This window comes from Gracilinanus agilis, chromosome 1 (genome assembly GCF_016433145.1).
Source record: "Gracilinanus agilis isolate LMUSP501 chromosome 1, AgileGrace, whole genome shotgun sequence".
In the NCBI taxonomy this organism is placed as follows: Eukaryota; Metazoa; Chordata; class Mammalia; order Didelphimorphia; family Didelphidae; genus Gracilinanus; species Gracilinanus agilis.
The window spans coordinates 231,247,316-231,269,614 of record NC_058130.1 but is presented as its reverse complement, the minus strand read 5'-3'; the positions used below and the strand labels follow the sequence as shown (position 1 = coordinate 231,269,614).

The following is a 22,299-nucleotide window of genomic DNA, read 5'->3' as shown; positions in this document are numbered from 1 at the left end:
TAACTGTTTCCTAGAAGAAACTCAAGAGTTACGAAGGCACAAGTTACATTTGTCCAGCACCAGGATGATTGGGCGGGGAGGATGGTTTGCAACGAATACTGAAGCCAATCTAAGGTCGGTTAAGGTCTGTGAGCTACTAGTTATGGGATCTAGAGCCAAGTGGGAGTAGGGGGAAGTCGTGTTTCCTCCTGAGACCACTTGCCCACGGTTCACTTTAACCTGCTTGCCGCAAACTGGGCAAAGGGTTCCAGCCTCCAACGATGGCACTTTTAGCCAGTCAGAATTAGGACGCAGGGCTGAGAAGCAGAGGTCTTGCAGGGGCCTGAGACGGGACGAGTCACTGGAAGCCTTCTATATTTTCTAATACGTTATTATCTCTCGCCTTCCGGTTTGAGATGCCCTTAAAAAAAAAAAAAATCTTCCATCATCAGCTGCTGGAAAACTTTGGACTCGGGGTGGAGTCTGGAGCCCCAGGGTAGAGGCAAAGCTTGGGAAGGTTTCAGGGTCAGGCCTCAGGCTGGGGGTAAGAGGTGGGAGGAGGAAAGCAGAGGGAGGAGGATCAGAGGGCGGGGTGCTTGTCCAGCCGGAGAGTGGGCTCCACTGGAAGCAGCTGACTTCCCCCGCCCCCTCCTTTCCGTGTAAGCACACTGCCGGGAGGATCTGGGTAGCTCCCCCCACTCTTTCCTTTCTCCTTTTCGGCCCGTAGCGACTGCAGCAGCCGAGGAGGAGCTCCCGGAGCTAGCTCCCACTGCCCTTGCTGCTTGCTGCCCGCGGCGTCTCCTCCCTACTTCACCGCTTTGCCGGTCGCCCGTCACGCCACGTCGCGCCACGCTACGCCAAGCCACTCAGGCAAGCCTCTGCCTTGCTGTCCCGGGGTGAGTTTCCCGCTTCCCTCTCATCTGCCCCGGGGTTCGACAGCGCCACCGTCTTCGCCAAGAGCCTCGCGCGCTCTTCCCTGAGGCGGGACTGTCGGCGTACCTTTCCTGGGCCTCTGCGACTCGGCGCTGTCTTATCTCACGAGCGAACTCCGCCTTGGCTCCTTTCTTCCTGGGGAGAGAGAACATTGGGCTGTCACTGAAGGGCCTGGATTAGCTATCTGCTGTCCGGGAGGATCTGGGCCAAGGAAGGGCCTTCCAGAGAGGGAGAGGGAACCTGGAGGGTTCAGGGAACTACCTGTTGTTCCGATGTTCCATGGGCTTGCTAGCTCATCTCCTTGCCACATAACGGGGTCTTTATCTACAGCACTTGGGACTTAGGGTTGGAGGGTTTTAAACAGAAATGTGTCTCCCTTTTCAAATCGCGCCCCACCCCTACTTGGCAAATTTGTTGCCCTTGCTGAATTTTCTAATCCTGGAGGCGATAATGTTTATGCTTTATATGTTTCTTCACCTTAAGATTTGTGGATACTTTTTTTTCTCGTATACGTAGTGTTGTTTTTTTGGTTGTTTTTTTTAATATATATAAGTTGTTTTTATATATATATACATACATATGTGTATACATATGTATGTATATACATATATATATAGGGAAGAATCACTTTTGTTTATATCTGTTGTTCAGAATCACGGGTAGAATTTGTAGTTCTAGTTAAATACAACTTCTTCATTTTTTCTTCCCTAATACTTTTTGTCTGCACACACCCCCCCTCCCTTAATGTCATTCCTGTTTGGTGAATTTCCTTTTCGTTCAGACACTTAAAAACATACTGAAGGAGGAGGAGGAGTACGGGGCTTCTTGGTGGGAGGATTGGTCACATGAGCTCCGTTCCCACAGACTTCTGCATAATACCAAAACCTAGACAGAAACAAAACCCGAAGGCAAATTGGGGTCAAGTTTTTAAAATGAAAAGGTGTCTTCATTGAGTGATAGCAATCCAAAAGTTCATACCCTTCCATTCCCAGAAAAACAAACCTCAAAGCAGGGAGGAATTTTTCCAAAAATTGCTTCAGCCTAGGAAATTCTTGGGATTTTTATTTCATTGAGAGTGCTTGGTAGTTTTGTACTTTTCCTATTTGAAGTGAATGTGCTACCCCAAACCAGCCGGACACTGTTAATCTCAAAGCTTGACCTCCTCTTTGAAAACTATGTACTATATTCCTAGATAAATGATAACCAGAATCTCAAATTAGAAAGACTTCCTTTTCCCCTCATGCTGAGGAAACTTGTTTACTTTTATGCAAAATAAAACTTTTTTTCTTCCTCCCATTTTTCCTTTTTTGTGCAGCTAATCTTTATGAGTGATGGCAAATAAGACATTTAGGTTTATGGGTAAATTATCCAAGGGAAGATAGGGGATGAGTATATTATTAGCCCAGACTGCTAAAGATTAAAAGTTTTTCAAAAGGGAGAGGAAAGCAAGTATACTTTGTAACTGCATTGTCTTTTTAATCTTAATTTTTGAAGCCTGGAAAGTCAAATTGAAATATGATTTTCTAAGTCTCTGTTTTGTTAGTCATCCATCTCCTACTGCATGTAGTGAAATATCTGTGGATTCTTTTACTGTCTTCCCATTAATATTGTCCAGGGTAGTTAAGAGGCATATGGAACCAAGGACAGAGTCTAGGGGATCACCTGCTGCTTGCATAATTCCTAGGTAGTATATATGTCTATTCACTTCAAGGTAAAACTACCTAATTCAGTTCCTTTCTTCCCTTTTTTGTGTGTGACTTGCTGGTGTCTAAGATGTTCTAACTCCAGAAGTATTAAAGAGTTGCAAGTTGAATGACATCATTCTTTATAATGGTGCTGTCCATGTGAGGATATACACCTACCACTACCACCCAGCTATTTTCCCTTGAATATTTTTCCATAAACCTAAATGTTCCATTTGCCATCATTCATAAAGCTCAACTGCTCCATTAGGGAAAATGGAAGGGGGAAGAAAAAGTTTTATTTGGCATAAAAACAAGCAACTTTTCTCAACATGAGGGAAAAAGGAAGTCTTTCCAAGTTAAGACCTGGTTATCATTAATCTAGGAATATAGTACACAGTTTTCAAAGAGGAAGTCAAGCTTTGAGATTATCAGTGCCTGATTGGTTTGGAATATTTCGCTCATTCCTAAAAGGAAAAGTTAGAAATGTGTATATCTCTTGTCTTTTCAACTTCTTTATTAGACAATAAGTTCCTTGAGAGAAAGGACTACGTTGGTGTTTTTTTTTTTCTTTTTATTCCCACTGTTTAGCACAGTACCTGGAACATAGTAGACCTTTAATAAATGCTAGTTGACTGTCTCTTGGGCTAAGATTGCTGTCACCAAGAAAATTATAATCCTATTTTAAAAACTTGTTCCTTTGAAGATGATTCATGAATTGTATGCAAGTAAAAATGAATGTTCATTGACTATGGAATTAGGGATGTAGTGTAGTAGGAGAGACTCAAAGCACACTGATTTCCCCTTCAATAATGTGATCTGTGCTTTGAGTCTTCAGATTGAGAGCACAGTAGAAACTGGGATTTCCAAAGGAAACCACCTGGCAGCAAGTTTTGGTGGACAGAGAACTGGCCTCTCTGTGTCAGGAAGATTGGGGCTCAAGTCCTATCTCTTACATTCTGATGGTTTAACTAGACAGGTCGTTCAGTCTTTCAATGCCTTTGACAACTCTCAAAGACTAAGTTGCATAGGACCTGTTGATATGCATTTGGTAGAAGGGGTTTCCTCACCCTGGAGATCTGTCTACAAATTAAATCTTAGGTCTAGTTCTTATCCTTATAAAAATCATCATCACTGTTATTGACACTGATTATAACTCTTGCCCTGACTAACTTATTGCCCCTGAGGAGCAAAGAACAGTATCTAACTTTTAGCCTACTTACTGACTTGGAGGTAGTTGCTCAACAACCAAACTGGTGGTGTGACAGGACAGTGGAGTCAGCCACTTTTGTATGTGAGAGTCTGCATGTGTTTATGTCCCTAAATAATTTGTAGGCATGTACTAAGGGGTCAATATCCTCTATAGATCCTAGATACCATGACTTTGAGGGCATTTCCTCATAATCTGTAATGTTTAAGAAAAAAACAAAACACTGGTATGAGACTGAAAATGGCTTTCAATTATTGTAAGTGGATTTTAAAATGGAAAAGTTTTTTTATTTCTTTAATTATAGGTTTAAAAAATGCTTACTTTCTTCTTAGAATTGATAAGTATCCATACTAAGTATTACTCTATAGTAGAAGAATGGCAATAGCTAGACAACTGGGGTTGGGTGACAAAGTGTCTTGAGGTCACATTTGAACCCAGATCCTCATGACTCTAGGCCTGGTGCTCTATTCACTTTGCTAACTATCTGCCCCAATTATAAGTTATTAACACTTTAAACTTATTTTTGAGCTTCAGACAGAAAATAAGCAACTGATACTTCTTTGTTGTTTTCATTACATAATGGTATGAAGAATCCCATACTTTAGACCATGTACATCTAGCTAAATAATAACCAGCATTTACATAGCACTTTGAGATTTATAAAGTGCTTTACAAATAATATTTCACTCAATCCTAACAATAATCTTAGGAGGTAAGTTATTATTTTTACATTTTACCATGGAGGAAACTGGGGCAGACAGAGGTTATATGACTTGCCCAGTGTCACACACTTAATAAATGACTGAGACCAGGTTAGAACTTGATTCTTCCTGACTATAGAGTACCAAGTCTGGAATCAGTAAGATCTGAGTTCAAATCCTACCTCAGATACTATGTGACCCTGGACAAGTCACTTAACTGCCTCAGTTCCCTCATCTGTCAAATGAACTAGAGAAGGAAATAGCAAAGCACTCCAGTATCTTTGCCAAGAAAATCCCAAATGGGGTCCCAAAGAGTCGGACATCACTGAAAAAATGACTGAACAACAACTTCTTTACTCCAGATCCAGCATTCTGAATTTACCTACCTCAAATTATGTATAAATGCTCATTTAACATTGAATGTACATACATTGGGAGAAGGGATTTCCTCACTCTGGAGTTCCCTATACAAATGAAATCACAGATCTACTTCTTATCCTTATCATTATCTTCACTGTTATTGACACTGGCTATAATCCTTGTCCTGACTAGTTTATTGCCTATGGGAAGTAAGGAACAGTATCTAACTTTTAACCTACTTTGGTTTTTCTTTAATACCAGTGAGTTGATTGGCTATTGGAAGAACTGATTCTTATCCATATGGACAATATCACTAAAAATAAAATCTGAAGACATAAAAGTTGTTCTCTTCAGAGTGGCATATGTAAAAATTTGCAGAGTTGGTTTCATCATGTGTTCAAGGACAAGAAACATTTTCTAGAATACTTTGTCTTTTGACCTTGTAGTGTTTATGATAAACATAGTCAAAAGAATATCATAATGGTAGTTGTAAAAGAACAGAAATAGAAAATCTACAAAAAAACTTGAGAAGATCTGCAAAGAACTATAAATTAAGAATTTCTTAACTTTGTGACTGTGGATGTCATTTAATGTTTCTGTACCTCAGTTTTCTCATCTGCAAAATGGAAGTAAGAGTACATGTAGCGCCTTCCTCAGAGTTGTCTGCTTCTTTTAAGGTAAATTTTTTTATTTTGTTTTTATTGTCATGGAAAACACACTTCCAGATTGGTCATTTTTTAAAGAGCAAATTCATACATAACTAAAACCCCCACATAAATATACTGAAATGAAAGATAACTGCAACAATTCTTTCCCTGGAGTAGGATAGCATTCCCTCATAATTTATGTAAAGAACTTGATAATTTTTAAACTTCTATTATAAATGTCAGTTGCTGCTCTCCCATTAATAGTTGGTGGCTTTAGTTTCAAGGTTGGTGTAGTGAAAGAGATCTTAGGGGAATATTTTGTTGTAGGAAATGATATAACATTTAAAAAGGAAAGGCCAGAGGTTTATAGATTTCTTAAAGGCAGTGCAGTAAGATGATTGACCTGTTTAGTTGACAGCTAACACTATCGTTGAAAAAGGAATAAAGATGAAAAGAAGATCCTGATTAAAATTGCATTAACTACAACCCAACCTATTTGAGCAAAGCGATGATGCTGAAAAATGAGAAGTAGTTAAAAGTAAAGACATTAATCCGAATTGTCACTCTTTATTAAATAGGTTTATTTAATAAATGTTACGCAGGTATCACAATGAGAAGACAAAATTCATCCTGAAACTGTCATCAAATGGGTGTTTTTTCTCCTGGTCAACTACAGGAAGTTAGCTATTGAGGATAACATTGGTTTTGGATATGAGATGATTTGCAAAGCATTCTAGAAAGACAGAAAACACGGCATAAATCAGTTGAGGAGAAAGTGAGATAGCTTGGTAATAACCACTTAGGGATGCAATTAGAAACATTCTGAAATGACTCAGAACCTTTGTATTTTAACATTTCAAGGTTATATGAGGAAATATAAATGGCCAAATACAGGCAAAATTTGTTCCAGAGGAAAACAATTTTTAAAAGCACTTAGTAATCAATTTTCAAGGTATCACCAAATATTTATTAAGTACCTATTACATGCCAGGCATTGTACTAAGTTTAGAAATGTAAAATTCAAAAGGATGAAAAATATCACAGATAAAATCATTACCCCATCCTAAACTTCATCTTCTTTCACAGGATTAGTTTCAGTCACAGAGGCCTCTACCCAAAAGACTAGGGCCCAGAAAGTACAAATTCTATCAATGTCCATATGCCTCCCCTATGCTTCTTTAAAAAAAAAATTGCCTCCGTCTTATAATCAATACTAAGGTGTAGGTAATGGGGGTCACACAGCTAGTTCTCCATGCTTCTAATTAATGGCCATTCAAATAGCCAATCTCTTCTCAGATTCCCTTTATCTTTTCTGGGGGCCAAGGTGCAGGAGATACAACCTTTCCAATTCAACTAGGATGGAATATGCAGCTCTTAGAAGTAAGGGGATCCAGTAACTTGAATCACTGTTGGCCACAAGATCCTTTAAGGATCTGCATTCCACCAAAGGATTGACTCTTGAGGACAGGAAATGAAATGTGCGCTGAGCTGAAACATGAATTGTTATTAGTTAATTAGAATTGTTATAGTAAAAAAAAAAAAAAAAAAAAAAGATCTTGGCTGAGGGCTCTGTGGAATGGCCTTAGTGATAGTCAGAGAGGAGAACACTCAGTAACAACAGTAGTATAGAATGCTCTTTGGGTTTCAGACTCACCTTGTTGGAGAAAGTAACATGAACAAATGAGAAATTTTGGATATGGAATCAAAGAACCTGTGTTCACATTCTGACTCAGGTCACTTAACTTCTATTATCCTCTGTTTTCCCACCTGCAAAATGAACTAGATGAATTCTAAGGGTTTTTGCACCTTTGTATCTATGATCCTATGGTCAATCAAGTATTTATTAAACATTTACGATATGTCCATTTCTTTGCTAGCTGCTGGAGATTAAAGTAGAAAGAATGATATAATCTATCAGTAAATGCACATGGTTTCTTTCACATTTGTTAGTCAATAAGCTTTTATCATCTCTGTCAGATCTTCATGAGACTGGTCTATTGACAAATCATAAGTATCATTAATGAAAATATGAGAAAGAAATAGTTGATTCTGTAAGCAGACCATACCTCATTGTCATAGTTTTTTTTTACATGACTGAGTGTTGTGGGGTTACATACAACCTCATGTTGTGGGGTACAACCAATGTTGTGGGCTGTAATGGTGAACCCCTGGGTTCGGGAAGGATACCTTTTGCAAGAATGCAAGACTGAAACTTAGCTTAAAAGTAAAAGGAAAGAGTTATTAGTAAGATGGATGTATTGGCCAGCAAGACAGCATCAGTGGAACATCCCTGGGGAGTTGCTCCCTGAATGCTTCAGTACAGGGGTTTTTATATTCTTTACAGTAGTGAATATGAGATGCTGTGTCATGGTATGGATGTGACTCTAGAGTGGCAAACACTCAGGCATTTGGTGGGGTGTTTGGTCATCTGACTGGGGTCTGCCTGAAGAACCCTCATAGTTTAGGGAACAGATGGATGCCTGAGATACAGCCTGAATGGTATCAAGGTGTAAGCCTGGAGGTGCATCTCTATATCCATCTCAAAGTAAAGGACGATCCAAGGATGAAAATCTTGGGTTAGGAGTCACAAGGACAGAAAGGAGCAAGGGAATTTCCCTGTTTACAGTTTGCTTGAACAATGCCCATATCATCTCCCTACAATGCCCATGCTATCAGGATGTGTTTATTAGGGAGGGGTGTCAGTGCTCTGTTAGAGTAGGGATAGATTTTGAGGAGGTCAGGGAGAGAGGAGGCTGTTGAATGAGATGTGGGAATGTAAGATTCTAGTGCTTTTCTTTGTCAGTAATGAAAAAGAATATTTGATTCTGTAGAGAGCAAAATTAAGCCTTAAAGTCTTTCTTTTAACAAGATGATTTTTAAAAATTCTTTGATAGAGGTAATGAAAAGCACAATTATTGAATCATTCTGTAGTTATCAATGTTGGTCTAGGCATAAAATGAGGAGACACTTCTTAAAAATATTCACTGCTGTTACAGCAGGTGTCCTGTACAAAGGGATTCCCTATAGGTGATGAGCTCTACAAATTTTCTTGTTTATAGATGCTGTCATAATTAAATCAATTTAGCAAGAAAGCATATTGCACAAAATATGGAATAAAAAATAAAGATTTTTACAAACAAAAAAGATGAGCCAGTCATATAATAAAAGTGAAAAATCACAGGTGGATAGACAAATGTATGAATCAAATGTATCAGCACTTTGGGTAAATCTGTGAAGGATGCTAACAAGAATTATACAGAATGAGAAAGGAGAGCCAACTTGGTGAGTGAGCAGTGAGATGAGTGGTAGACTTGGGAGTCAGGAAGATTTGAGTTTGAATCCAGCCTCAGACAATATCCATATGACCCTGGGAAAGTCATTTAACTGCTGTCTACTTCAGTTTCCTCATCTGTAAAATGGCTATTTTGGTTTAATTTTTTCAACTTATAAATGATGCACTTTTAATATTTTTCTGAATGAAGTTTTACTATTACAACTTTTATAAATCTTTGTTCTGTTTTGATACTTCTATAATACCCCCTGCACAGAGTGATTGTGAGGATCAAAGGAGAATACATATATAATTCTTTGTAACCCTTAAGGTACTATATATAAATACCAACTATTATCATTGTTATATGCTGATGATATAATGAATCTATTGAAGCTTCAAAGCATAACAAGGACTTATAAAGTTGCAATAGCAAAACCTGATTCATAAAATTTAAAAAAGTACATCTTTATAGGTTGAAAAGAATATAAAATAAACCAAAAAATGTTTAGGGGGAAACTACCAATCTGGAAATTGGATAAATCTAGACAAAAAGTATTATAGTTGAAATAATAATATTGGCTAAATGATATTGAAACTTACGCCACAATTTTAAAAAATGTAAAAGATAAATATGAAATAATATTTGCTCCTAGAATCAATAGACTAGAATGTAAGTAGGGTAGTGATATGATTAGATTTGTGCTCCCAGAAAGTTATTTTATGGACTAGTGGAGGATGGACTGAAGTGCCTAGTGTCTGGCACATAGTAGGCACTTAGTAAGTTGATTGAAGTGAGGAGATTCTTAAGGCAATGAAACCAATTAGATCTCTATTGTAGTGGTTCAGTCCAGAGGTAATGAGGACTTGAACAAGAGGTGGCTGGATGGAAAGAAGGGGATGGATGCAAGACTTTAGTAATATCTCTGTAAACTATATTGAGCTGTTTAAAAGTAACTATGGAATACATCTAAACTTTTATAAATAAAAGCTTTATTTTGTTAACCATCATTTTGTTGGTTTCCACCAATACTCAGAACCTCAGACTTGCCAATCTTAGGGGTCCCTAGTGTTTTTGCTGCATAAAACAACACTAGTAGATCTCCAGATTATATTTTCCTTTATTCCCTCTCCTTTGCTTTAAAGAAAAATAAAATTCTTAAAGATACCCAGAAATCTGGACTACTAGAGTGGAAAAAGTGGCTTCTTTCCATTTATTACTTTATCCGTTGTCATCTCTTCCTTTCTTTTACACCTGGGTTTTTTAAGCATCATGTAAAGAAACATGAGCTGCTATTGCTACTGTCCTATTTCTGATCCTTTGCAACTTTCTCTTATTTCAGAGTAACAAATGTAAGAAAAGACATGGCTAGAGGACTAAGAGAAAATATCTATGCATTTGAACAGCAAATGGAAGAGAGTATATGGGGGGGGGGTTCACCTTTTTAGATTCTAAGCTTCTGGAACTGAGGAACTGTGTATTACATGAGTGGCTTATAATAATGTTAAATGCTTTGCACATTACAAATATTCAACAAAGATTGGCTGAGTTATAGATAATAAACATTAATTTGGAAAAATTAGTCAATATCGAGGAATGAACTACCCAATCACTGCATAGCTGTTGTATAACCATTGATTGCTTTTCAGGATTGACCTACTGTGTTCATAGCAATTTGCTAATAGGATGAAATTAAAATGTTTCCCTGAAAATATATATGATGATGAAATTTTAAAACAAATTTATCTTTGTTTTGTTTATCAGAAGAATGGTGCCTGTGCTGTGATATGACAGTCCATAATTAACTGTGGCTACATTGAATGCGTGTATTTTATGGAGAGGATTTTAAATTGTCAAGTGGACAGTTAATCAAAAAAGTAGTTTTCTAGGAAAAAATCATACCTATTGTAGAACATAGTTGTGGTAATAGAAGTCACAGTTTTATTACTAAACTGTATTCTGATAGTTTAGAAACAAAATTTCAAATCCAGGTATTTAAGGAGTGTGTAACACAAAAAGCAATAGTGATCAATTAAGAGAACCCTAGACAATCTCTTCCAGAGCTATTTCTCCACTATAAATAGTTCCAACTTTATCTCTTTGCAATCCCACTAGTTGAATTAGAACAGTGAGGATTTTCTGGAATTGTACTCCTGAAAAGTCTGATCCACCCTGAAATTTGACATGGGTAGATTGGCATTGTAATTTTTAATGCTATAATTAACAACTAAAAGTATTTATTTACTATGTTTTCCCCCCATATGACTGTGCCAATTTTGTGTGTGTGTGTGTGTGTCTACAAGTACATTAAATATCTTAAAGCTTATATTTATTGAAAAGAATTTTAAAAAGATATAAATTTAAAGAAATCTACTAAATTCTAAGAAACCAAACAACTACTGCTATATAGAAACCAGAAAATGTGTATCTTTGACAGTATGAATTCAAAAACTTAAATAAAGCATGGAGAGATTTCAGGAGGACCATGAACTTAGTTGGGGAGGAAATGGCATTTTTACCTCAATGTAATTATTTTCTTTTAATTCTATGTATTTTATATGCATTTAAAAGTATGTACAAAAAAGCAAAAAATTCCCCAATTAATAAATCGACAAGGGCAGTTTTCAGATAAAGACATTAAAACTCTCAATAAACACATGAAAAAGTGTTCTAAATCTCTTATAATTAGAGAAATGCAGATCAAAACAACTCTGAGGTACCACCTCATACCTAGCAGATGGGCTAAAATGACAGCAAAGGAAAATTATAAATGTTAGAGAGGATGTGGCAAAATTGGGACATTAATGCATTGCTGGTGGAGTTGTGAATTGATCCAACCATTCTGGATGGCAATTTGTAACTATGCTCAAATGGCTCTAAAAGACTGTCTGCCTTTTGATCCAGCCATACCACTGCTGGGTTTATACCCCAGAGAGATAATAGGGGAAAAGACTTGTACAAAAATGTTTATAGCAGTGCTCTTTGTGGTAGCAAAAAATTAGAAAATGAGGGGATGCCCTTCTATTGGGAAATGGCTGAACAAATTGCGGTATCTATTGGTGATGGAATACTATTGTGCTAAAAGGAATAATGAACTAGAAGAATTCCATGTTAACTGGAAAGACCTCCAGGAATTGATGCAGAGTGAAAGGAGCAGAATCAGGGGAACCTTATACACAGAGACCGATGTACTGTGGCACAATTGAATGTAAGGGACTTCTCTACTAGCAGCAATACAATAATCCAGGACAATTCTGAGGAACTTATGAAAAAGAATGCTATTCACATCCAGAGAAGGAACTGTGGAAGTAGAAACACAGAAGAAAAACAATTGCTTGATCACATGGGTTGATGGGGACATGATTGGGGATGTAGACTCTAAATGATCACCCTAATGCAAACATTAATAATATGGAAATAGGTCTTGATCAATGACACATATAAAACAGAATGGAATTACTCAATGGCTACCGGGGGTGGGGGGAGAAGAGGAAGGAAAGAACATGAATCATGTAACCATGGAAAAATATTCTAAATCAATTAAATAAAATTTTTCAAACTCCAAAAAAAAAAAAATTAAACAAACAAACAAATAAATAAATAAAGACATCATTAGAAAGGGTCCATAGACTTCACCAACCTACCAAAGAGGCTTTTGATTAAAAACAACAACAAAACATTAGTGTAAGAGCCCTTGGTTTGATCAGTTGAATTACAGATTAAGAAGTTTTGATATTTGAACTAGTAAAAGGTTCCCCCAAATGCCGTCCTGCCCCACCCTCCATGCCTAAAACATAACCTCCATTGAAGGGCCTGTTTAGACAATTTCAAAGTTCCTTGTTGTCTAACTTAAAAGAATTCCTTCTAGGAATTTGACTATAAGAGGAAGGGTCTGGAAAGAGAAGTGAGGACTGTCCCTACTCTTCTAGTATGTCCGAGAAAAGGAACTTAGTACTAGAGGGTGTGATGTGGAATGTACTGTCTTCTGGAGGAAAAATGGAAATGAGATGAAGAAATTGAAGATGAATATAAGAGTATTATTAGTAGACCCAGAGTCCCAGAGAGCATAGTGGAAGAGTTGGCAGAAGATAAGAATTGTGGAGCGATAGGAGCTAATATGGATTGGGATTAGTGGTATTTTAAAAAAAGGTTCTTTCACCTTAGCAGATAGAGATTCTGATTTGTAACTCTTAAGAGTAGGAATGGAAAAAATGCCAGTCATAGAACGGGGAAAGAGTGATGTGAGCAGTTACCTGCTTTCAGAGGTCCTGTGAAGACTGAGTAGAGAGGATTGCTGCCATCAGGTTCCTTGGCTTTTTATTCCAAAGGCAGAGAACTTGGGGAGGTAGGATAACATGAGTATTTATCTTGATGTCTTGGTCAAAAAATAGTGATGGTCAGGTGCCCCAGGCCAGATATGTAGCCCTAGCATGTACCCTTAACCCTTGAGCTTCATCCTAAAGTATCAGAATGAGGTATATCCAAAATATGCCTCCAGGTATAGCAAGCACACAGCTGCCAATTTCTGGGAACCCCAAACACAGACTTTCTATACCATCTTTGGTACATTGGGCTCAGTATTTTAAGTGAATGTGTATTTCCCTTTGGCACATGTACTCCCTCTAGAGCTTCTGAGATTCAGAATCTATAATGGTTATTGTGAGAGATGAAGTTGAGTGAGATGGTAGATTCCTCTCAATGAATCACTAAGATGGAGTTAGTATGTGTTGCAATCAAAACAAGTCAGGTTTCCTGTTCCCAACCTGAGCCCCATTTCAGATAAATAGGATTGAAACAGTCCTTGTTTTGATTGGTTAAAAGAGTATAAGATACACAGACAGGATAAAAATAGTCCTTGTTTTGATTGCTTAAAATCAGCTGGAGTAATTAAGATAACTGGTTTTGTAAATTGCAGGTTCTGATTAGCTAGCTTTTTTTATAGGGATAGCATTGTAACTCTCAAGTAACCAGCCAATGGTGAATGAGCGGAGAGGCCATCTTTGTGGCAGGGGATGAAGGGGGGACTAGGATAAAAGGAGCCTGCCTGCTCCCATTCTTTCTACTTGTTTGCTGACTGTAGCATTTGTAGCACTGGCTTATAAATATCTATTATTGGGAGACCCTGAGTTCAAGATTCTTTTGAGTAGGTGGTCTCCCTTTGAATGTTCTTATCCCAAATTCCCTTTCTAGTTATGCATACTCTAAGTGTATTCAGCAGGACTACTGTTATTTGCTGAATATATCCCATGCTTTCTTTTGCCAATAAATTTGCTAAAGCTTAGAATGTCTTTTTTTCTCTCTTTTTTTATTTCAAAGTATGGACCTGTTCTGCAAAGTCCCAGTTCAAATGTCACCTTCTTTGTGAAGTCTTCCCTGAATGCCTCCATTCCCAAGTAAGGTGTGATATAATTTTCAACAAATCACCACAGCACTTAGCATATACTTTTGAGGATAGGAACTATTTCCTTTTTTCCTTTGTACCCCTATTTCCTGGTACATAGCAGGTACTTAAAAATGTTTTCTGTTACTGCCTGATCAATATGATTATGTGGTTATATGATTTCCCTTCTCTTCTTAGATTCTATATTCATGGTGCCTAACAATCCTTTGCACACTGGGGGTGCTTAGTAAATATTGGTATAAATGAATGAGGTCCTGAAAAGAATAAAGTACATTGCAAAGATAATTTTTCTGTAAATGACTCTGGCTGGCCTTTAATATCCTGATGTTGAAGTACATTGACTTTCTTAGTATAAAAAAAATACATTCTAATCCTCCGTGCGGTCAGGAGCAAAACTGTGAAATAAGGTAAATTGCATTTGTTGAGGGAGTACCCACATGCCTACAAAATTACTGATCCTCTTAAGAGCATTTTTTGTCAGTTTTAAAATTTGAGATCTGCTCTTTCATGAGAGAGTAGTGGAGGAAGTTCCAGGAATGTAAAATTACTTGCCCCAGGGACATGGGGAATCCTCTGGGTTTGAACCTAAATCTTCTGGCTTTCCTTTCACTGTCACTCAAGTCACCTTATTTACAATGAAAGTTCAAAGACTGGTGAACACACACTGGGTGTAGTTTTTAAATTCTGACCAGAACTCACAGATGCCTTATCTAGGCCCTGCCAGAACCATCAAGGGGACCGAAGTTGGAGATACCTGTTGGTATTCTCAACAACTTCATGAGAGAAAGCCTTTCTCCCAAAGCAAATGATTCCTTCCCATTTTGAGTAGAGGAACTAAATTAGTTGTTCCCCATGAGTGAAGGAGACCTTATACATTCAGAATAATCACCCACCCTATTCATGCATAAAGATCATTTGTAAGTCATATGTTTGTAAGTAAGAACTTAACCTTTACATAGTAATGCTTTCTAAGAATTCTCTTTATAAAAATGGAGTCATCACATTGTTTTAGTGCTGGAAATGTGCCTTTAGGGATATGGATCATTACAGTTTAGAAGCTGTTCCTCTGGTCTTTCAGGATGGGGAGCTTTGTAGTAGTTTACTATTGGGTTGACTGGGTAAAGCAACAGAGGCATGATGAATGAATAAGCATTTCCTATGTATAAAACACAGTGATAAGCACTGAGTATACAAATAGAAGAAACAAGAAAGTCTCTCTTCTCAGCGTTCACCTTCTACTAGAGAGAGAGAACACACAAAGAAAGGATTTTCAGTTGTGAGTTATAGGCCCCATTTTCTTCTGGGTATTACAGCAAAAGTCATCCATTTTCCTTAATGGTGTACCCCCTGGTAAAACCTTATCCCTTTCTAACATTGAACCATTTGACAAGGACTTTGGTGATCTCTTTCAGACCAGTGCTATCAGCTGTGACTGCTAGGAGGCAGGGGCTCCAACTGCTGCAGAAGCAGTTGTTGAGTTGCTTCTCCATAGGCTACTAATGAGTTGAGTTAGAATTAAGGCCAGTGATCTTTGGGGGATTGGGGGACTGCAATTCCTGTGACTTTTGAGCACAGTGCTCTAGGCTATCTCCACTGGGGATCTGAGGAAAAGCATTGGCAGTGGCTTGACTTTCTGGAACATACTATCTCTTACCTTTACCTCAGGGTACCTCTAAATATATACATATGTATATATGTTATTTACTTTATGATAAATTGGCACTGACTTGGGTACTATGTTTTAGTGATAAATAAAATTACAGGAGTCCTTTATGATTTTTTTTTGATACTTTGCTCATCTGCATCTTGCTCTCTTTAGTTGCAACTATTTTTTTTATTTTTTCCCTCAGAGAATGGGCAGTTGATAGTAGTATAGTTAGAGCTAAAGGGAACCTTAGAGGTCATCCAGTCCAACTCCATCATTTCATATACGAGAAAACTGAATCTCAAGAAGAATAAACTACTTGTCCAAGGGTACACAGGTAGTGCTAGAACCAGAATTTGAACCCAGATCTTAAGACTTCATATCCAGCATTCTTTTCAATGTATCAAATGAGAAATAAAAGCTTGGGTTTTGCTTTTGGTGGTGATGGGAGGGGTGAAAAATAGTGTTGCTACTGCTGCTATTTCTTATTTAGAAGCCTGATAGGCTTCATCAGTATAATGGAACTAAGTGATATAGGCTGATATCCTTTTTTTTTTTTTTTTTTTTAGAGTTTTTTTTTTTTTTAACCCTTGTACTTCGGTGTATTGTCTCATAGGTGGAAGATTGGTAAGGGTGGGCAATGGGGGTCAAGTGACTTGCCCAGGGTCACACAGCTGGGAAGTGGCTGAGGCCGGGTTTGAACCTAGGACCTCCTGTCTCTAGGCCTGACTCTCACTCCACTGAGCTACCCAGCTGCCCCCTTTTTTTTTTTTTTTTAGAGTTTTTTTTTTTAGGCTGATATCCTTTTGCAAATTCATAAGCACAGTTATCAATGAATGACCCAGTAAATATGTGAAATGAACCATATCCCAAAAGGGATAGGAGACACTCTAGAAGAATCTCATTTTCCATCCCTGAAATGCAGAATTGCTTTGGTTGATTTGTAAGAACAATTATGGGGCAGCAAGGTAGCTCAGCGAATAGAAGCTTCATATTTGGTCTCAGACACTTTCAGAGCTGTGTGACACTAGGCAAGGCAAGTCACTTATTGCCTAACCCTTGCAGCTTTTCTGAACTGGAACTGATAGGCAGTATCAATTCTGAAACAGAAAGTAAGGGTTTAAAAGATTTGAAAAAGCATGGTGGATACTCAGTGACTACCACGGGGCCCCTTTTGTAAGCGATACACAGTGTCAAAATTACTTAGTATCTGTGTACTTGGATCTCTAATGGAAAAAACAAATGTGTTTATCTCTGCAATTGCTTCTGTGACCCTGGTGTACTATTGGAGAGGCTTAACTGTAAAAGATGACTATTGTTATTCTACGAGGCTAGACTTTGGAATAAGGGACTCCTTTAGGAATTGACATCAAGTCTGTGAAGAATGCAAATTTCTGCTGAAGGTATAGAAGAACTTATTAATAGTTAGAGCTCTTCACTAATCGAATGGGCTGTGTTAAGAAACAGTAGATATTCCCTCATAGGTGTTCCTTGTGTGAAGGATATATAAATGTTTGTCAGATGTTTTGTAAAAGGAATTTCTCTGCAGGTATGGGCTAGACTGAATGACTTCAAAGGCCTCATATCACTTTTTTAATTCTGTTATGCTGCTTGTAAAGCATCTTACTGATAGTTTAATTATGCTGTGATTTTGTGAGCTTCATAAGGCCCTGAAATTGTCTGGATGATAGCCTGATTCTTTCTAAAGCTTTTTTTTTTTCAAACACAGGGAAACAACCACTGCTACTGTGTCATAACAAAGCTAGCTTGTATCTGGTGGTTTTTACCAGAAACAAATCAAATATAACATTGTTGCCTTTTGTTGAACTCTTCCCTCTAAATATCTTTTCACATAAATTGATGTTTCTAGAAATCTTTTGGTTTAGAGAACAACACATGTTATTTTGGCTTCAGAGGTGGCCTGTTTCTTCAGCATTTTAATTAGATCTGAAGTATATTTATAATAATATTTCCCAAACCAATTTGGGGTTTTTAATAAATGTTGAAACTCATAAAAGATAGTCCAGGAGATCTGAGAATGGGGAATACTCAAAAGATAAATAGGAGTGTTCTGGAAAATCCCTGTAAAAAGAGAGGAGATTGAGTCTGCCTTAATGTACACTAAATTGCCACACAATGAGTTTTTACACACATAATTTTACATCTAAGGTTTTAGAGGGGGAAAATATCAATAACATCAAACTTTCTGAATGAACTACTCATTTTTTTCCACTTCAATTGCAGTCTTTATTTGCCAGTCTAAGAAACATGAGTTTATAAGTTTTGTGCATTGCTCTTACCATTTAAAGATAATATTATTAGCTAGCATTTATACTGCCTACACTGTCCCAGGTATTATGTTAAGAGCTTTACAAATATTTTCTCATTTGATCTTCACAAAATTCTTTGAGGTAGGTGCTATTGTTACCTTCATTATATTGAAGAAAACAAAACAAACAGCAGTTAAGTGACTTGTCCAGAGTCAAATAGTGAGTGTGTGAGTTGGGATTTAAACTCAAATCTTCCTGACTATAGCACTCTATCCACAGTTCAACCAGCTGCCTTCAAGATGTTTGGTTTTATTTTCTTTCTTTCTTAAAATCATTGTCATTTACCAATATTGTTCTCCTCACCCACTAAGAATTCTTCCTTATAAATAAGTATAATTATGCAAAACAAATGAACACATTGGTATGGTCTGAAAATGTATGCTTTATGTGCACCTGTTTTCTACCACTTCTTTGCTAATAGTTATATCTTACCAAAGAAGAAAAAAAAGTGGATCTAAAAATGAATGTAAGAGACTATTTTTTCTGAGTCACCTCTTAATAGTTAAAATAATGCATTTATATTATGGTTTTTGTGTTTCATTCTATAGCAGCTACTATTACCTATCATAGAAGTCTACTGAAGTAATTAATTAACTACAGGCATTTTTGGTAGAGTACATAAGAGAGGTGGCCTGAGACAGAAAAACCTGGATTTAATTCATTCCTCTGACTCATACTGATTATGTGACTCTTAAATTACTTAATCTGCCAGCCCCCTAGGCCTCCAAAATGAGGGTCAAGGGGTCAGTTGGTGGGGCAAGGGCTTTGTTCTTAAGCACAGGGATAGGACCTGACTCAAGGAATGTTTAATCAACCAATCAAAGGGTAGAAATATGTCTTATCCTCCAATGTCCACACAGGGTAGGGCTTATCTCCAAAATGACCACACTTGCCATTACCACCACCCACTATCCAACACTCCCCCAACCCCCTCCTTTCTTTCTACTGTGCAAACTGCCAGCCTCCTTTCTCAGAGGCATTTGCTGAAAGCTGTTATGATTTGACTATTTCCAAACTCCTATGGCAGCAGCTACACAGATGCCATTAGGAAAATTTCATGCCCCACGAAATATACCAAGAGTATGATTCCCCCCCAGATCACTTGATGTCCCACAAAGGACAGTATCTGTGCTCCAGCACAGCGATTGTGAATAGGAATTCAGCTCCTCCCTTTTTGTTTTGGGTAGGAAAGAATGCCTCACAGAGGATGAGCTGGATGGATAGGTTGCTAAAGATAGCAGATCTTATATTATCTTTCCCCAAAACTATTTTCTTTCCAAGCCTGCCTATTCTTATTGAAGGTCCCACCATTCTTCTAGTCTCTCATGTTTATAGCCAGGGGATCATCTTTGACTCGTTCTCTCTCACCTCTATATATCCAATGAATTATCAAATCTCTAAGAATATCTGTGACATCTTTCCACCAGTCTAGTTCAAACCATCATCATTTCTCACCTAGACTCTTGTAACAGCCTCCTCACTGGTCTCTCTGCCTCAAATCTCTAACTACTTCAGTCTATCCTTCAAAGTGGTTTTCATTAAATTCAGGTTTGATCCTGTCTCCTCCCCCAACAAATTCCAATGGTTTCCTATGGCCTCTAGGATCAAATACTATTTCATCTTTATCTCATTTTTAAAATTTACATATTTATAAGTTTCACAATGCATCTAATTATTAATATAATAACACTTAATATAGTTTATAAATATATATGTGGGGGGAATACATCAAAGAGGGTTGTTGTTGTTCACTAATAGAAATATACAGTTTTAAAAGTCTGGAGATCACACATCTAGGCATTTTGACTACACTAAAAGTTGCAGCAGATACTTATCTACACTAGTAAGGGAGAGGAAGCTCCTTGTAGCAATGAAATCACAATCTCATCCTCCCCCTACTCTGAAGGAAAAAAAAATGAGGAAGAGCAATTTTGATGTAGTTCCCATTTTACATCAAAGAAGATTGAGGGACAGAAAATAAAAGTTACTTGCCCAAAATCACAGTCAATAAACATCTATTAAGCACTTGCTCCATGCCAGGCTTTGTGCTAAGATCTAGGGATACAAAAAAGAGACAAAAGACAAAAGAGATCACAATCTAAAGGGCAGGGCAAGTTAATGGCAGAATTTGTGCTAGAATCCATGGCTCTAACTTCTGTCCCAGTAATTTTTATTCTATTCAGTTCAACAAATGTTTATTAAGTGCCCAAAATGTTGATGACCTATTCTATTCTAGATCATGTTATTATTATGTATCATGCCCCGAAATAAAGTTGGTATCTTATTTAGTCACACCAGTTTTATTGGCATACATAAGACAAACAGTCGATGAGAAAGGTCTGTTTCCTCTAAGACTTGTGACATTTAAAATGAAGTAATTGTCCAGAATGTAAAATAGTTTGAATCAAATGTGTTTTCTGGATTTGTATTGATATCACTGATTTTTCAGTTTTGAAAGAATAACAAATAAGCAATTTTAAAGTAAGGTTTTATTACATGGTTAAAGTAAATATATATATATGTATATATAGGTACATATATATTTTTTAATTCAGTTGTAACAGAGAAATTGAAAAAAAAGGTTTTATTTTGCAAATTGAACTTCAATCCCTCATAACCTCTTTCTCCCTTGCAGGGGCCCATAATTATCTGTAATCATGAGCAATCCTTTTATACACCTTGCTGAACCCTTGGATCCCAAGGAACCAGAAAAAAAGTTCTTCAATTTGAATAAGCTGGAAGATTCAAGATATGGTAAATAAACAAAGCAGCAGTATAACTTCAGCAAAAAGTGGTATTTTTTTAAGTTACTTTTTAAAGTTATACCGACTCAGAGGATGAAAACACAAATTAATAGGGTAAGAGATGAGAGATAGAAATTAAATATCCTCTTTTGATAGCAGAACTCAGAATTTATAGCCAGGAAATATGCTGAGGTGGGTTTTTTAAAAAAGCTCTTCCAGTAAACATATATCCTTAAATAAATCACTTAATTGTCCCCACATAGGTAAGTCCTCCTTTTCATCTGACATTTCATTACTCTAAAAGGATAATAATATCTCCAAAAATACTTGTACAGTTTTTCCTTTAGAAGATAAAACTTTTATTATATAAATAAAAACAAAATCTTACTTGTTATCAGCATCATTAATTTCATTGGGTCTTTCTATCCAGAATTATTGACCATTCTGCACAGTGTAAAGGATTTTATTTTTTAAACCCTTACCTTCTGTCTTGGAATCAATACCAAGTATTGGTTCCAAGGCAGAAGAGCAGTATGGGCTAGGAAACTGAGGTCAAGTGACTTGCCCAGGTCACACAATTAAGAAGTGTATGAGGCCAGATTTGAATGCAGGACCTCCTTTCTCTCTGGGTCTGGCTGTCTATCCACTGAGCCACCTTACTGCTTCTTTATTTTCCTTTTAAGGGACAAATAGGTTCATACCATGCTCTAAATTACAATAACTTTAGTTTTGTGCATGGATGATTTGTAAAAAATATTTCTTTAGACTATTTGGAGTTGTAGATAGAGAACCAGCCCTTGAATCAGGAAGACCTGGATTCAAGTTCTGCCTTTGACACTGGATATGTGATCTTGGGAAGGTCACTTGACTTCTTGGGGACCCAGGTTACTCTCTAAGACTTGTAAGTTGCAGAAGCTATGCAGCACTGCCTTAAAAAAGGGGAATTTCCTCACTGAATAAATTCTCCATACCAATGAAATCACAGGTCCAGGCCAAAATATTTCTTAAGTTCTGTCAGTTTTCTCCTCAGAACACTTTCACATGTTTTATGAAAATTCAGAGGATTCATGATTTTTGTAGGGAACTTCTTCCATCAACAGATTGCCCTTGTGGTCAAACATCAACCAGCCAGATCCTCAGGATCAGTCCTGATCAAGGATCAGGATCAATTGATCAAGATTCTGAAAGGTCATGACAACTCAAATCACCTCCTTAGGACCTTGGTCTTTCTACTACAAGTTAGGAGACACTTTATCCCAAAGCATACTGCTTCTAAGTAATAACGTAGTAAAACTTTTTCCAGCTAATAGAATTCAAAGAAGCTGATTGAAGAAATATTGTTTACTGAGGTGAACCTTCACTGAAACTTTCTTGATGACAGTGCAATCTTAGTTG

The 22,299-nt window shown here is 37.2% G+C and overlaps 1 protein-coding gene across 1 annotated transcript in view; it reads left to right on the top strand.

Moving 5' to 3' along the window:
• The first annotated feature begins 679 nt into the window (after window positions 1-679).
• Window positions 680-22,299, top strand: part of ACO1 (aconitase 1) — a 72,388-nt gene continuing 50,768 nt past the window's right edge. The window contains exons 1-2 of the mRNA XM_044660555.1: window positions 680-875; window positions 20,796-20,914. Coding sequence (XP_044516490.1) covers window positions 20,818-20,914 — 97 coding nt within the window. The 5' untranslated portion in view covers window positions 680-875; window positions 20,796-20,817. The remainder of the gene's footprint in view (window positions 876-20,795; window positions 20,915-22,299) is intronic.